This window comes from Sinocyclocheilus anshuiensis, unplaced genomic scaffold (assembly GCF_001515605.1).
Source record: "Sinocyclocheilus anshuiensis isolate Anshui unplaced genomic scaffold, SAMN03320099.WGS_v1.1 scaffold566, whole genome shotgun sequence".
Classification (NCBI taxonomy): Eukaryota; Metazoa; Chordata; class Actinopteri; order Cypriniformes; family Cyprinidae; genus Sinocyclocheilus; species Sinocyclocheilus anshuiensis.
Window position 1 is genome coordinate 232,395 of NW_015542410.1, and position 18,361 is coordinate 250,755.

Below are 18,361 nucleotides of genomic sequence, written 5' to 3' on the forward strand. Positions count from 1 at the left end.
GGCTCTGTGTAGTTAATGCTGCTCAATGTGAAAGCACGCAGGTGATGGAGATTTACCGCTGATAACAGAACCGGCTTTCTGACAAGATGCGCGTTAAATATTGCATGCGATTAATCGTGCAGCCCTAATATGTATATATGTGTATGTGTTTGAAATTGATATTTACTTTTAAAAGAGGGAATAGAAATGAATTGCTAGATCTTTTTATTTGTTTAAAAAAGTGCTGTTCTAACACATAGTAAGCTTTGACATCAGCTATTCATTATTAGTAATTTTTATACTGTACATAAATGGCTCTCATTTTAAATAATGACCGTCTACAGCAGTAGCACACAAACTTTAAACACCCGGCTTCTCTTTGTCTATTACCTTCAGTAATCTTAGTATTATTATAGTGCACTCGTGCCAAAATGCTGCTGTGTGTGTCACAGTGGTTGTGTAGCGCGAGGATGAGTTATCCTCCATGTGTGCTGCTGAGAGAGGAAGTGCCGTTGAGCTGACAGTATGCTTTACTTGTGCCAGAGACTTGAGCGTCTGTGTCCTCTCAGCTGTTCAGACGCTGTGACACACAACTCTGCGCACATTTGCACAACCATGTTAAACACATTTACCCATAACCCATTTTATTAAGTCATTCTGAAACACAGTAGTTTATGTAAATTCTCTAATGAATACATTTAAGTAAACGTTTTTGTTTTGACCCTTGGACCTCAGGCTCTGATGACTGTACGGTGCGTTTCTGGGAGGTCAGTACAGCACGATGCCTTAAGACTGTGGAGGTGGGAGGAGCCGTGAAGGGTGTGGCCTGGAATCCCAATCCATCCATCTGTCTGGTCGCTGTCAGCTAGTAAGACCCGCCCCTTTTTTCTCTTAAAATCTGCATCTGAATGTTAATTTAATGTTCATCTGTATGTTTTGTAACATTCAGTATGTGATGTATATTATTTGACAGCAGATGATTTACAGGATTTATTTTTAATGGGTGTAGAGCTGCAGTCTGGTTAATTAGTAAGATTTATTTTAGTAAGCCTCAGGAAAGACCAATTATGAGAATGTCAAATGGTCATTTTGGAATTTGAGTAATGTTTTCAATAACTTTTCTTGAATGTTCCAAGGAATTTAAAGAGTATTTGTTATTAAATAGCCATCTTTTTTCATTTGTTAGTTAATTAGATGGTTAGGAAGTAGGGCTGCACGATTAATCGAATGCAATAGTCATGCGCATCTTGTCAGTAAAGCCGGTTCTGTGATTAGTAGTAAATCTCCATGACATGCCATGTGAAAATACGACATTTAATAACATGTTTTTACTCCAAACTCACTTCATAACGTCAGTCGAGTGTTTGAAATAAACACTTCCTGTGTTTATTAGTCACGTTGAATCAAGGAAAGCAGTTAAATCTTCTGTTTATTCAGCTGCAGTGATTTCTTCTGTGAGGCGTATTTGGAGTTTCCACGCGAGAGTGCCCTCTGGCCTTCGGATGGAGATTTACTACTGATCACAGAACCGTGCTTCACTGAAAGATATGCATGATAACTGTTCATTTTTAGTCATTTTTGTTCATACTGTATGTATATGAGAGGAAATAAATGGCTCTCGTTTTGAATAATGACTGTCTAACAGCAGTAGCACACAAACTTTAAACACCCGGCTTCTCTTTGTCTATTACCTTCAGTAATCTTAGTATTATTATAGTGCACTCGTGCCAAAATGCTGCTGTGTGTGTCACAGTGGTTGTGTAGCGCGAGGATGAGTTATCCTCCATGTGTGCTGCTGAGAGAGGAAGTGCCGTTGAGCTGACAGTATGCTTTACTTGTGCCAGAGACTTGAGCGTCTGTGTCCTCTCAGCTGTTCAGACGCTGTGACACACAACTCTGCGCACATTTGCACAACCATGTTAAACACATTTACCCATAACCCATTTTATTAAGTCATTCTGAAACACAGTAGTTTATGTAAATTCTCTAATGAATACATTTAAGTAAACGTTTTTGTTTTGACCCTTGGACCTCAGGCTCTGATGACTGTACGGTGCGTTTCTGGGAGGTCAGTACGGCGCGCTGCCTGAAGACGGTAGAGGTGGGCGGAGCCGTGAAGGGCGTGGCCTGGAATCCCAATCCGTCCATCTGTCTGGTCGCTGTCAGCTAGTAAGACCCGCCCCTTTTTTCTCTTAAAATCTGCATCTGAATGTTAATTTAATGTTCATCTGTATGTTTTGTAACATTCAGTATGTGATGTATATTATTTGACAGCAGATGATTTACAGGATTTATTTTTAATGGGTGTAGAGCTGCAGTCTGGTTAATTAGTAAGATTTATTTTAGTAAGCCTCAGGAAAGACCAATTATGAGAATGTCAAATGGTCATTTTGGAATTTGAGTAATGTTTTCAATAACTTTTCTTGAATGTTCCAAGGAATTTAAAGAGTATTTGTTATTAAATAGCCATCTTTTTTCATTTGTTAGTTAATTAGATGGTTAGGAAGTAGGGCTGCACGATTAATCGAATGCAATAGTCATGCGCATCTTGTCAGTAAAGCCGGTTCTGTGATTAGTAGTAAATCTCCATCTGAAAGCATGTGAAAATACGACATTTAATAACATGTTTTTACTCCAAACTCACTTCATAACGTCAGTCGAGTGTTTGAAATAAACACTTCCTGTGTTTATTAGTCACGTTGAATCAAGGAAAGCAGTTAAATCTTCTGTTTATTCAGCTGCAGTGATTTCTTCTGTGAGGCGTATTTGGAGTTTCCACGCGAGAGTGCCCTCTGGCCTTCGGATGGAGATTTACTACTGATCACAGAACCGTGCTTCACTGAAAGATATGCATGATAATCGCAGCTTCTGCCTAATCGCGATTTATCGCGGTTTAATTTCGATTAATCGTGCAGCCCTATTAGGAAAGTAGGTTAGGTAAATCAATATGGGTGCGTAGATAAAAATTCTGATGTTGGTTATTTTAAATAGTTCAAATGTTGTCTGGTAAATAGGTTAGATAAATAGCTAGAATAAATAGATAAACATTAGCTGCTTTTTTCTTACAGATTTATGCAAAACCTTTGCAATGTTTTATAAATGTCGAGTAAAAAAACTACTTGAAATGACTGCGTTTCCATTAAAAATGTTATGCAACTCAAACATAAAGTTTTCCTCTTGCGATAAGTCATGGAGACTGATGTTGGTAGATTTTCGTATATTGCAGCCACCGCACCAGCCATTATTTTTAATTGAACGAGACATAGGCGTGTATCTTTAGCGAAGCAACGCGGAGAGGCTCCTTTTTCAAATTACCTGAAAAACCACCGTTTTTGCCTGAAAATAAAATTTTTTTGCGATTATATGAGCGTTTTTGCCAAATTTACGTGTTTTCATTGGGCATATTTTCAATTCGCAATTCCAGTTTGTGCAATTTGAAAAGTAATGGAAATGCAGCTATTCTTATGTTAGTTATTTGGCTTATGTGGCCAAATCGTTATGAATAGTTGAATGGATGGATGCTTAGACATTCTGAGGTTGTTTGTATAGTTCAATAGATGTTAAATACACTAGTCAACATTTGAAGTGGATCAAAACCTTTCATCAAAGTTGTCCTAAAACCTAAATCCAAAATGCGTTCTTGTCTTAGGACAACTTTGATGAGCTTTTTTGATCCACTTCGAATGTTGACTACTTTAGCTAGGTAGGCACGTTAGGTAGTAGGTCAGTTGGATGAATGGATGATGGATGGATGGATGGATGGATAGATGAATGTATAAATGATGGATGGTTGGACGGATGGTTGGTTGGAGAGGTAGAGGATGGATGGTTAAATATGGGTAAATAGGTATGTTAGATACATGGACTTACAGATAGATGGATGGTTGGATAAATAGCTTGTTTTATCTGATGTATGGTGAGATGGATGAGAATGAACATGATGTTTGTGTGCAGTGATGATACTGTTGTCCTGTTGAACCCTGGTCTGGGCGACCGGCTGGTTTGCACCGCTACGGATCAACTGATCTCTTCCTATGAGGAGCCAGAGGAAGTGATGGATCAGTCTGTCCAGTGGGCCGTCGCAGAGGGCGAAGGTCACGAGCAGGGTCACCGCCTCATCCTCAAACACCCCAAGGTAATCAAAACACTTACAAACACACCACAACGGTCTGATTATATATTCATAAGAATGGCATCATCACAATAACCATTAGCAGGTCACATTTCTCCTCTGTTTAATTCGATATTTTCCAGTTAACAATAGAAATGAAAAGTCTTTCTTTCCTTCTCTCATCCCCTCTGAGAGCGTCCGTCTGTCTCTCACGTGAGCCACAGCCAGAGGCTTTTAACTATTGGCAGAAGCCACAAGCCTGTGGTCGTCGTTTTCCTGAAATGGAAAGAAATTTAAGACGCCTCTAGTGTCCAATTAAAACTACTGGAAAAAGCAAAGCAGCGACACGCGTTGGCAGACTAGCAGAAGCCGAGCCGGCGTTAATAACGGCAGTAAATTTAGTCCCAGCTTGTCTTTGAGGTTATAATTGGATTAATCGTCTGTGGATTTACCGCAGAATGACTTTGGCCTCTGACCTCCAGCCACCCGCTTTCTCTCTCTTCTCTCTCTGAAGGCCGTGAGGCAGGTGACGTGGCACGGGAAAGGTGACTACCTGGCGTGTGTGATGCCCGACAATGGCAGCAGCCTCCAGGTGGTCATCCACCAGGTGAGCAAACGCAGGACGCAGAACCCCTTCCGCAAGAACAAGGGTCTGGTGCAGTGCGTGTCCTTCCACCCCATCAGGCCGTATTTCTTCGTGGCCACGCAGCGCTACGTGCGAGTATACAACCTCATCAAACAGGAGCTCACCAAGAAACTGATGGCCAACTGTAAATGGATTTCAAGCATGGCCATCCATCCAGGAGGTACGTAGCTGGACGTTTCTGAAAGGGTCACCATCATTTCATTCAAGACCTAATTTTCTTTCTTTTCAAAAAGGAGATGTTATGGAGAATCTCCTATGAATGTCCAATGCAATGAAAGCATATTAGGGCTGTCAAATTAAAAACGCAGAGTAAAAGTGCAGTCACATTTACTGTTGCTCAATAAAATTTAGTGAGTAAAATCGAGTCGTTTTAATGGGAATTATGTCTGAACATACTGTGGCAAAGAAATTTCCCTGTTCAAATTCTTCAATTTTACAGTAAATATTACATTTTAAATATTATGAAATTATCAATTACCTAAAGGCTGTTTGAAAAGCAGTTATTTAGCATTTGTAGCTTTGGGTGTTTATTTCGTTGTCATTATTCTTATATAGTTCATCATATTTTGATTGTCTTTCAAGAAGTCATCTGAAGCCATGTTATAGTTTGGTTTAAGGAACATATTGAAATTCAGGCCGTAGCTCTCAAATCTCATGTGTTTGCATGAAATAAAGTTTAAAATGTAGCAGGTTTATTGTTGTTAGCTGCTTCCATCCAAATTGTAAATTTAATTTGTTAAAAAATGTAATATCGCAAAAACAATTTGTAAGTAACGTAGCATTTGCATCCTGCGAGTTTAAAAGAACAAAATAATGTAAATCAAAATTTGCACAAGTGTTATTTTAGTATTATTTATATACTATTATGCTATTTATTATTTTGAATTAGCTTTTTTTTTAATTATAGTTCAAGATTTAGTCATATAATTTTGTCCTTTTGTCATTTTTACTAGTTTTTTTTTATATATCTATTTAGCTTTATTTTAAGTAATTTTAGTAATTACACTTATTTTATTTCAATTAGTTGCCAAGACAACATTTCTAATTTTTTAATTTCAGCTTAATTTCAATCAACAGAAATAATTTTTAATAGTTTATTAAACAATAAACTATATAACAATAAACCACCCTAATTGGCATAAAAAAAGAAATATAAGTTGTAGTACAAGTTGTAGTCTCTGAAAAAGCCTCTGTGGCTCTTGTTAAATCAAATGTCATGCTTATGGCGAATATCAGGTTTGTTAGTAGCAGATGCCCTATGACTGTGTAATATGACTTTGATGTACATCTAAGAATTTATCCTGTAACTGTTACCATCTTAGTTTTTGTACTTCTGCTTACATCAGACTTGACTAAGCTTTGGACATTGTATTTAAAACTTGCTTACATACAGCATTTTTTGGCTCAAAATTTACATAAAAATACGCTGATATAAATTTGATGTTAAATACCATTGGTGTGTCTCCTAACCAAATGATGCACAGAGTTTCTATTATTATGTCCAAATGAGATTTGAGAGCTACAGCAGAGAAAAAGATTTTGAGTGAATGGTGATTTAAATGTTAGTCTGTTGTATGACTTCAGATGACTCGAATCGTATAGATTACTTTAATGGTGCTCTTTTGTCCTTTTGGGAGCTTCAAGATGTCCAGAATAGGCTTTGAATGAATGGAAAATATCAGCTTGGAGATTTTTAAAAAATACTTTGTGTGAAGAAAGCAAGTCATTGGTTTGGAATGAGATGAATAAATGAGAAGACATTCATTTTTGGGTAAACGACTATGGACGGTAACCTTTGAAATGAAAACTGGCAGCATTCTTTAGCCTGTTATATAAAAGTGAGTGTTTGGAGGTGACCAGAGGAAAGTTATTCTGGCTTAATATTCGTCTTGGTTTCTCAAAAATGTCCCTAAAGTGACATGTGACATCACATCAGTGACCACTCTCTGGATGTCAGATGTAATTTGTTTCCCCTATTTTACCCGTTTTCCACAGGCGACAATGTGATATGCGGTAGCTACGACTGTCGTCTGGCCTGGTTTGATCTGGACCTGTCCACCAAACCATACAAAGTTCTCCGGTGAGTCAGCACGAGCAGGTTTTTATAATTTGGGCAGTCTGGGGCAGACTCGAGGGAAATTGTTGGTAATGCTGGGCCTGTCAAATGAATGAATGTCTCCTTCTGGGACTTGGAGCAGTTCTGTGTAACGTCCCTCTGCTGTCGGGACGCTGACGGGTCTGTCTTGTGTCTCTGTCCATGCAGACATCATAAGAAGGCTCTGAGGAGCGTGGCCTACCACAGGCACTACCCGCTGTTCGCGTCCGGCTCTGATGACGGCAGCGTCATCGTCTGTCATGGGATGGTCTACAAGTGAGTCTGATCGTCTTCCTGTCCGGGTTGTGTTTTACTCTTTCCCAGTGTCATTTAGTCTGCAGGGTTCTCTCTTCTTTGATTTTCTAATCCCTCTCCATTCTTTGGCCGTGTTTTAAATAGCATACTAGCAGTAAATAGTATGCGTACTGTGCATAGTGTACATAATGTGTGCCATAAGCTAATTTGCTCTATGCATATTATATCTGTGCTAGCATGTGCAGTATACAATAGAGTATATTTCAAGGAATACGGTTTCCCACAATGCAATGCGCTCAACTTTCCATTTCCAGTGTAACAAATGAACTAGAAGTAATATTAGATGTCATTTCTAACATCTCTCTTGACTCTGTTTCAGTGGACTGCCAAAACTCAGAATTGAGGTCATGTGACAGGAACGCATAATAAAAAAAACATATGCAGTATACAGTATATGCTGTGCTGTATTTAGTAAAGTAGTATTTCATTTTGAACTTGATATAATTTTTAACTGTTATATACTAATGTAGGGCATACTGTGTAGTTAGTGTACTGCCCACTACTTTAAAATAATATATGAAATATGAATAAATAAATTAATAAATATATGGTGCTGACTAGTTTAAATCTATAAATGTTAGTAATAAAATAAATAAATTAATGAATAAAATAAAATGTTGCAGTATGCAGTGATAATATTAAAAACATAATGTTTATGTGTAATGTTGGATAGTTTAAATATATACATTTTAATAATTAAATATATTATAAATGAATGCCAACCACTTAAAATAAATAAATCTGAATAATAGATCATATAATATAATAAATATTTGAAAGTTTTATATATCTCATGTTTAATTCAGTGAGTTGCATCCAGTCATAATCTTTGAATTAAAGGTTTGTTTTTTTTTCCTTAACTAAATTGTGTCTGAAATCTCTTTACACAAAAATGTAAAATCTGTCAGCATTTTCTAGCCCTCAAGTTGTTCCAAACCTGTCATTTTTTTTTGTTTTGTTGAACACAAAAGAAGATATTTTGAAGAATGTTGATAACCAAACAGTTACTGGTAGCCATTGACTTCCATAGTATTTTCTTTCTTCCATACTATGGAAGTCAATTGCTACCAGCAACTCTTTTAATTTGCTACCGGCACATTAGAATAGTAAAGTCAAGTACATTGTGGGAAACTGTAGATTGTGCAGTGTAATCTGGTTGTATACTGCACATTTTAGTGCATATAGAAACCTTGCGTACTGCACACAGTTTACATACTGCATAAATAGTGTGATATGCTGTTCTGAGCACGGCCTGTCTCTCTTAACGTGGTGTAGTTCTCTCATGTCTGTCTTTTCTTCTCTGTCTGTTTCTCCCGAGCACGTGTCCAGTGTATCTGCAGGGGTAGACTATCATTCCTGCAGTTTGGTCAGGGACGCTCTTTGAGCGGAGCTAATGATCCGTGTATGGTACAGGGCAAGTGAGATCTGGATGAAAAGCCTTCATCAGCTGGCCTTAATAGATCTCTTTATACTCAAACTGAGGATGTCATGTTATTTTTCCACTTCTTACTTTCCCCAGTCAAACTGTTGATGCATATACAGCAAACCATATTTCCAGAATTCACTGCTTTATGGCCGTTACGGCCCTCAGACAGTTAGAAGAAATGGCCAACAGATTTTACCACAAAATTTGGGTAGAGAAAAAGGAACCGTTTTCGTTGGGATGGGACAGGATGATTGGCTAAGCTAAAAATAGAGTAGATATAGTAAAGTAGACTAGTGAGGTCTGTTAGCAGTTTATAAATTATTTTTTTTCTGTGTTTTTATTTGAGGTTTAATATTTAAGAGTTAAGTGTTAATGTTGAAATTAAAAACTGACTTGAATGGTTTTATTTAGTTCTGCCATCTTTCCATGAAATGCATCTTTGATAAGCAAGCATACTAACTTTTGATACATTTTTGTTAGAAACAATTTGTGAATTTTGTTTAAATGGTTACATTTGTGGTCAAAATTGCAATTTTTTTATAAACCATTTTGACAAATATTTGTTTTTTACTCTGTATAAATTATTATAGTGTTCAAAATTTTATAATTTAATAAATGTATTATTTAAAAAATAAAAACAATAAAATGTGTGCATAAAAGACATGTAAGATATTTTATGTAAAACAATTCATGATTTAATAATTAAATCTGTACATGAGACATTTATAAATTTTTCGGTATTCAAATTCTATGCATGTGATAATTATTTTAAAAAATGAACTTCACAATAATGTGATTTAAAATGTACAGATTTGGGTTTTATTAATTGTATTACATTAATACTGAAAACATACAAAATTTAATTCATAATTAAATAATTAGTCATTTAAAAAATAAAAAAACTATGCCCATAGGACATTTAAAAAAATTATAGTAAAAAAAAATTGTAATTTAATATTTCTAAATTTAAAAGCATAAAATACATTTTAAAGGAAACTAAAATAAATGAAGGCATGGTAAAATGTTTCAAAGATGGTTTTAATATGACCTTCATATAACAAAAAAAAAAAGGTTTTTTGAATCTGTTAGGTTTAATCAAAATCAACTTGTGTGCCATAAAAGTGCCCGTAGTTGAAGAAACATCTATTGGCAGAAAAGAATTCAGGCATTTAAGTTCTGTTATTGGAGCCAGACTTCATGAAAAACATTATTCAGAGCCAGTTGTGAATAACACTAACCTTTCTAATGTCTGTGTTAATCCTGCAGTGACTTACTGCAGAATCCTCTGATTGTTCCAGTGAAGGTTCTGAAGGGTCACACCATCACTCATGACCTCGGGGTCCTCGATGTGACCTTCCACCCAACCCAACCCTGGGTGTTTTCCTCAGGGGCCGATGGAACAGTCCGTCTTTTCACCTAGAGAACAAAACGAAAACATCCCTCCATTGGGAGCTGCGACCTCGAGTTTTCTAAACCAGAAATTACACGCCAGTTACGACTCTATGAGGTTTTTTAGACTTGCTGCTCTCTGAGGACATTGACATGTTGCTGGCAGGAATCAAGCGCCAGATCTGATATTGAACATGTCATTATAATGTGTTTTGAGCTATGTTTTGCCTTTTTTTATGTTAGAAGAAAATACATCCAGCCGCTCGTAGATTCCCACAGGACTCGAGTGCAGCGTTAAAAGAGAGACCGGTGTGGTTTCAAACCCAAAACCTTGTGTACTCGGAAAGGCCCGTTTCCGTATCGGGCTGTCAGTGCCCCACAGCAAATCAAGCCCAACTGCTAATCCTTGGACAAGGAAGCTGAATTTGAAATTAAACAAATGTCCAACGTTGGGCCTTGCCAAAGGAAACAAGACATGAAACAAAGCTGCAGACGTCTGTCCTTCACTTACACCTCCTGATGTTTTCTTAAACCGCCTTCTGAAGCGTTTCATCCAAAAATGGCGCAACCATCGATTCCTACCAGCGTCAACATGTCGCTTTTTCTTTTTTACCTTTACCTGTTCAGTTGTGAAACCTTTACCAGCTGTAATTCAGAGACCAGTTACTTTTTAATTAAACATGGTGTTTCTTGAAGGGTGTTTGGAGTTTGTTTTCTCTTTCTCTTCTGGTTTCTCGCCACAGGTCAGCGAGGGTGATTTTCAGGACTCCTGAATTATATGCAGCGAGGGTCTGGGAGTTGGTTTCGTTTCCTCTGCTGAGAGGCCCAGATGCCGCTGATCAGACGGTATTGTGTGTTATAGATCATATTTCGTGGAGGCCGTCCACCTGCGGGTCCTCTCAACTCCAGACGTCGGTCTCAAGGCTGTGAGCCTCTCCGTGTGGAGATTGCAGTCCTTTGTTAATTTGCCAGCATCTCCAGGGATTGAAGTTTTTGTAGGGCAGTGTAGATTAAATAATATTATATCAGATTACAACACAAAATTGCTTACCAAGCATGAAAAGCACTGTAATATTTTATGTGGTATTTATATTGAAATACCTCCATTCTCCAGTAATAGGAGTGTTATTGTGCAATTTTTATATCACAGTAATGGTGTGTTTCATGGTATCGAGTTTCGAGTTATTTTTGCTGGAAATTTAGTATAAAGTGGTTTATATAACCATGTTTTTGGTAATTCAGAGATTTAAATTGTTTACAAACCAAAAAAACTGCTGAAAACTAAGATGGTCTTGGCAGGTTTAAGGTGGTCTCCAAGTTTGGTAAGGTGCCCGAACCCCCTCTAAAACCCGCCAGCAGAGACCAATTTAGGTTGTTTTGACATGTTTTTAGGGAATTCTTAACAAATCATCCGTGCAAGGGTGATTTGAAAAGAAAAGACCGAAAACTGGTTGTAATAAGAATAGTCGCGACTCAAAATACTAACTAAATGGGGCACATTTTAAGCAAAATGTTGCTAAATAGTTGAAGCCAGTGAGCTGAAACTAGTGCTGCGTGGGTTTACGCCGGGTGCTCCGGTTTCCTCCCGCAGCCCAAAGACATGCAGGTTAGGTTAATTGAACATTCTAAATTTTCCCCAGACGTGTGTGTAAAGACAAGACTTGTTTATGGATCGACTTGTGTATGGATTAACTGGTTCTCGCCATGAATATAGCCAAAGATGCTGGATTGGCGTTAAGAAATAAATAAACAAACAAACAAACTGAAACTAGTGAATTACCGTACATTGCGTGAATTTTAAATTAATTCACGCAACGTTTATAAGCATCCTTGAATTCACCCTTTCCTCATTTGCTTTATCACGTAACGTTCCAGTCTCTTTTCTTAATACTATCATGTTTCTTTATCACTCTCGCGGGTAAATAATGTTTAACAGCATTTCGGATGCATCTACCACAGTATTGTTTCAGTACCGACTCGTCTCATTCAGCAAATCGAATCTTGAACGACTCATCTCATTAAAGGGATAGTTCACCCAAAAATTTATATTCTGTCATTAATTACTCACCCTCATGTCGTTCCAAACATGTAAGACCTTCGTTCATCTTCGGAACACAAATTAAGATATTTTTTATGCATTCCGAGAGCGCTCTGGCCTCCCATAGACAGCAAGGATCCTTACACGATCAAGGCTCAGAAACGTAGCAAGGAGATCGCTAAAATAATCCATGTGACATCAGTGGTTCAACCGTAATGTTTCGATGCTACAAGAATAATTTTTGGAGTTTAATAAAGTCATTATTTTAGTTTTCTTTGTGCACAAAAAGTATTCTCGAATTAACTTAGTTTGACTTCTGAGTCACTCGACCATTAATCACGTGACAGCCGCAATGAACGGCTGTGGTATTTTATCATATAACACATTCTTATCCAGTAAAGTGCTTATTCTTTTCTTTTTCGTGCTGATTCTGCATAAATTTTATGGTCACTGACAGATTGCCAACTAGATGACCAGTCAGTGCTGAGTTCGTCCTTCGATCAGTTCAGCCAAAGTTGACATACGCCAAGTCAGTGGAGGGTAGCGCACGCATCTTGTCCTAAAAGGCGGCCCATCTGTCTGGATATTATTCTGTTATTTATATGATTAGCGTCCAGTACGCCAGGCACATTCTGTTTTGGGATGTCAGTTATCTAAAAATATCTTAAGAAACAGTCATTATCAGCGCTCCAGTGGTTTTCCCTCAACTCTACAAAAACATGAATGTGGTAGCAGTAATTCAGCGGAGCGTGACTCCTGTGCTCATGGAAAGAGACAGAAGCCTGATACACGAAAAATATGCCTATCTTGGCAATTATATTTAATGTTGCTAAACAGGAAGCATGGCTGACTTTTTGCGAATTACTGTGGAAACTGGCTGATGAATTTAGTAGAGAAGGAAGTCTTTCGTAAGAGTATCAGCTGTTTAACGAAAGATGGCCCTAAGATGGTGACATCTACCAGCAGGGCATAACTGAACCAGGAAAACCAGTCAAAACTTGACTAATCCACAGAATGCAGTTTACATGCAGTTCAATTTCTGCTGGAATAAGAAATAATAATTTGTCTTTTTAAATTGTCATGTAAAAGCTTTAAGGCCCATTCATACCGTAATAATAATCATATTACCATCAACACCTGTTATTTGAACCCTGCAGTACGTGCCTTAATGGGATAGTTTGCCCAAAAATGAAAATTTTGTAATCATTTACTAACTCTCAAGCTGTTCCACACCATTATGAGTTTCTTTCTACTGTTGAGCATAAAACAAGATATTTTGAAGAATGTTGGTAACCAAACAGTTGAATGTAGCCACTGACTTCTATGGAGAAACTATGAAAGGCAATGGCTTCAGTCAACTGTTTGGTTATCAACATACTTCAAAATATCTTATTTTATGTTCAGCAGAAGAAAAAAACTCATACAGGTTTGGAACAAATGGAGGGTTAGTTAATTTAGTTAAAGGGTAAAGAATTTTGACTCATTATCGTTATAGCTACTTGTTATGGCCGTTCACACTAAGAACAATAAATATATTAGCGTCCACAGACTCCACACCAATACGCGATAAGGTTATTATAAGCATGTTCTGCAGTTCTATCATATGATGCTTTAAATGCTTGAGCTCTTTAAAGCAAAATGGATTCTGATTGGCTGTAAAGATTTTTATTGTTCATCTGCTGGAAATAAAAAAAAATTTGTGAAAGTAATTCCACTTTCTCCGGGGGAAAAAAGGTACAAATGCTGTCACTGGGGCAGTACCTTTTCAAAAGGTACACCTTTGTACATTATTTACCCCTAAAGGGTGCATGCAAGTAGGCCAAAGGTACATATTAGTACCTTAAGTGTACATATTAGTACTTAAATGGTACATATTAGTACCTTTTAAAAAGGTACCGCCCCAGTGACCACATTTGTACCTTTATTTTTCCTGAGAGTGCAACAGTTGTTTCTTTGTGCTGTTACTGTTGGGACCTCTGCTATCCTTTTACATTTAGAACAATCAAAACAACATCCAACATTGCTTTGGACTCTTTGAAGCTAATAAAGTAACGGTGGGGACACCACATAAAGACGCACTTCTCCATTATATCATGTTTCCACTTTTGAAATTTTCTCCTAAAAAACTCAAGGCCCCATCGACTAAACCACATTTATCAATTAACACCGTGAGTAGTCATGGAAACAGCATAATTGATTGCAGCTGTCCATGTCCGTGATTTTTTTCCTGCGGGTCATTTATATCGTTGTGCACACGGAGGAAACATAAAATTACGTTTAATCAACGCAAAGGGATTTTCTCAAAATTCACAATACAAGTACAACCAGAGAGGCCGTAAAGCTTCTTGATTGACGGGCCTGCATGAGGATCGAGAATCGAGAATCCTGGGGCATAATGAATGACGTGAACGGTGCCCCCGTTAATGCTCGTCCAGACACGCGACACACGTTCAAAACCCCAAAATGGCACGAGACGCATTCCAAGGAAAAACCTCCAGTCTGCGAGATGACATCATAAGTGCTCGGGAGGACCGGGGGTGACCTCATAATGACTTCCTCCGGTCGGGCCCCTCTTAGTGGGCTTGTCAGACGCTCAACATTGACGAGACATCAGAGAGTGTCTGTCCCACCATAAAAAAATGGGTATTTTACAAGCTCCACTGGACAGTGGACAGTGAATGGGGTTTTGTTAAATTCAGGTTATGCACAGAGAAGTTTCATGAAGTGTTCCGTGTATTTTGCATCCTGGCGCTCCATAATTGGAGTATGACTTCAGACGGTGGCATTGAAACTGTCTGGTAAGAAACCCTTCGGAGGCTCTGGATGTCTATCATGGTGTGTCTCGCCCACAAGCCTATGTGTGTGTGTACCTGTGGTTTTCCTGTCGGTGAAACCCAATAACAGTCCCATTGCATCATTTTGAATAGTTTCAGGAGAAAATGGATGCAGTCTTGGCAGTCGGCGAGTGTTTCCATTGCTTTCTCCGAACCGTTTTCCTCCTCTGCTCGCCCTCCCCACAGGGAAAACGGTCAAAACAAACAGCAAATAGTTGGTGTTGAGAGACTTGGGCACTTGGAAGGCCACATTCCAGCATAAGTGGAAAAAATTAGAGTCCCTGCCGGATTGCTGCAGCTCCTGGAGGCTTTGATTCACGAAGTTAATTTGGGATAGCGGCTGAGAGCTGTAGGATTTCAAGCTGGCAAGTAACAATGTTGTCAGCGAGTTTTCTTCGGAATGCCCCCACATCAAGAACGCTCTGACCCGAAACTCCAGCAGCCCACCTGAACAGCAGCTGTGCCAGTTTTCCAGATAAACGGATGGGTTTTTAACTCGAGTAACCCACAAGGTAACCACTAAAGTGAAGCTTTTCACTTAATGACATGGCATCTTAAATTGTACCCCACTTCCAGTCAGATTATTAATAAAAATGTTATTTTATTGTTTCCATTCACTTTCATTGTGAGGAGCTACAACATTCTGCTAAACATCTCTTTTTGTGTTCCACAGAAGAAAGAAACGAACGAAATATGGGTGAGTAAATGATGACAGAATTTAAATGTGAACATTAACTGTCTTTTTAAATATTACATTTTGGAGTGTGGTGCTTCCTGACAAGGCCACCAGACAGCACCACCTATTGATCATAATGCAAAGATTTCCATGAGTTCAGCTAAATTTAAACTGGTATTGTACATTATCAATTTAGTTCAATTCACATTTATTTGTAACATTTTTTACAATACCATTTCATATTAGGGGCGGGCGATATGACCAAAATCTTAGGCACGATATGAGTAATTTTATTTCACGGTAATGATATATATCGCAATATAGATATTTTTGCTTTATATTAGGTCTTTTATGATATTTTGTCACCAGTGTCAATATCACAAAAAACTAATACTAGCCTGAATTAAGACGGAAGACAAGTAAACGGTCAGCGATCAAGTAAGAACAAGAAACTAACTACAAGCAATAGGACAAAAAACTACAGCAGAACAAATAAGAAATGCTACACACATTGTAAAAAGTAATCAAATGTATAATATTCTTCACTGTCTAAATTAAGTATATATTTCTTCTTATTAAAGTGACAAAAGTGATTTAGTCAGTGAGAGATTTTCTCTCTTTTGTTGTTTGATTAACATGAATGACAGACAGCGAGAATAGACTACTGTCACTTTAAGAGCTGTCCAGATCCAATATACTGTTACACATGTTTTCTTTCCCAGCTGTGAAAGCTGCTTTCACTTAAGACCTAAATTACTGTTTACGAAGATACTTGCAAAGACGGGCATTTTGACACATACTTTGTGTGTATTTAACCGTTTTTTCTTTCTCAGCTGTTTGCTTTCACTTAAGACTTACTGTGTTTATGAGGATATTTGCAAAGATGGGCATTCTGACACATACAAGTGTGTGTATTCAACCGTTCAAGGCCTATAAAGCGGCAAAAATAAATCAGTTCAATACTCATGTGCTCTATGAGCACCATCTTCACGTGTGTGCGAAATGAGTTCTCTTTCGCTGCTGACTGCTTAAAATCACTTGTTTTTAAACCACAATGCTTAAAAACGCGTGCAAACGATAAGTTTTCATGACCACGTAGCACAGCAATGTTACGTGCGCGTGTAACCGTGATAGAGACAATAGTCCAAAATCTCTACCTGTTGACAAACTTCTACCGATATATTGCCCACCCCTATTTCATATCATATCAATGCAGCTTAACAGAAAATGCATGTTTCAAATATGGTAATCAATAAGCCAGTGGTGACTATATCAAGGACTACAAATTTTACCAATAGGTGAGGATATTGTTTACCAATTTTGACCTAACTGAATATTTAAATGAATCAGGTAAATTTACTCTTCCACAGAAATGGTTCTGGTTCTCGGTATACCTCTAACTGTAATTTCCACTAATTTCAGAGCCAAATGATGACATAACCTGCCTACAATAAACATGCCACTTGACAGACTTTGTTTATGAGTGTTATGAGTTTTGAGGACATATTTTAACATCCAACTGTCTAAGCTGCTTTTGATGCCACGGTCATGTTATTCAAATATATAATGAATACAATTCACCGCAATCAATTTGCACAAAATATTTGTAAACAAAATCATTTTATATTAGACAGAGAGTGAAAATAAAGTCAAGCCACTGTAAAATGTGACAGGCATGGGAACGGTCCATCAACTGAACATTTGGCTTTACCGTACTGCGTGTTTCCATTCTAGACGATTTCATTGATTGTAATGCAAACAGTCTAGTTGTGTTTAGTCTTGGTAGGCCGAGTTGTTGTTGCTGAAAACTTCACTTGGCTACCAGAAAACATCTGGTCTGTGAACAGACTGACCACCTGAATTGACACCCTGTCAGTGGAGAAGAGGCTATTGAAAGAACCTGTTACCTTATTTACTCAATGTGTTTGCATGCTCAAATATTATTTCAGATTAAATGATTGATTCATTTAGTAGATTCTTGTTTCAGTTGGGCTGGAAAATAAGAATTTGAGATGACATTTCAGCTTGAATGTTTCGGGCTAAATCGCTGTCTGGAGACGTTTTGAGAAAGATCTCATTTGTATCCTCCAAAGAACAACACAACATGTATTTAGATACATTGCACAAGCTCCAATGGAGTGAATATTTTCAGCTGAAAGTGCAATGTGGACATTGAACCTTAATTCCCAGAGACTGAGTTCTCCAAGTATCCCACTCCAATTATACGTGAAGGGAATATCTCCCGGAGCGAGTGAGGTTTTTTACATGGAGTTGTAGCCTGAACGGAGGCGGATTCTAGAAGGATTGAGTGTACCAGCAGACTAGTCTTTCAGTTTTATTATACTGGCTGAACATTGTGACTCATGTCCTACATCTGATCCTCTGGCTTCGAAACCTAATTATTCACATTCGATGTTAGTGAAGTACTGCATGTAAATGATACCAATGCTGGATCCCAAAGCCTTAAAGTCAACATGAACCCAAATTGAGTTGGTTTAAACACTTACTGTGAATGATTCATCAGTGAATGTTTGTGTAATATTGTATGAAAATGCAATAATGACTTAAGTTTCAGCTAACATCATTAATTCCTCTTATTTTTCAACTTTGGCGGAGCCACTTTTCACCATTCAATATCCTGTTACGCACAGAAATATGACATTATGAAGTAAATTAGTTGGGAATGCATTTTCTAGTTGATCAGATACTCCAAACTTAAGGTAGTACTTATCTAAAAACTGCAAAATAACACACCAGCAGTTGAAAAATATCCTTTCGTCTGGCTTTTATTGTAAGTAACAGTGATAAAATGCTTTACCAGGTGAGCTTCAGTCATGTCTGGGTCAAACGTT

At 37.7% G+C, this 18,361-nt stretch overlaps 1 protein-coding gene across 1 annotated transcript in view; it reads left to right on the forward strand.

Moving 5' to 3' along the window:
- Positions 1 to 10,647, forward strand: part of bop1 (BOP1 ribosomal biogenesis factor) — a 95,458-nt gene extending 84,811 nt beyond the window's left edge. The window contains exons 11-16 of the mRNA XM_016492613.1: positions 715 to 847; positions 3,934 to 4,114; positions 4,605 to 4,896; positions 6,732 to 6,816; positions 7,000 to 7,107; positions 9,839 to 10,647. Coding sequence (XP_016348099.1) covers positions 715 to 847; positions 3,934 to 4,114; positions 4,605 to 4,896; positions 6,732 to 6,816; positions 7,000 to 7,107; positions 9,839 to 9,992 — 953 coding nt within the window. The 3' untranslated portion in view covers positions 9,993 to 10,647. The remainder of the gene's footprint in view (positions 1 to 714; positions 848 to 3,933; positions 4,115 to 4,604; positions 4,897 to 6,731; positions 6,817 to 6,999; positions 7,108 to 9,838) is intronic.
- Positions 10,648 to 18,361: the final 7,714 nt, after the last annotated feature.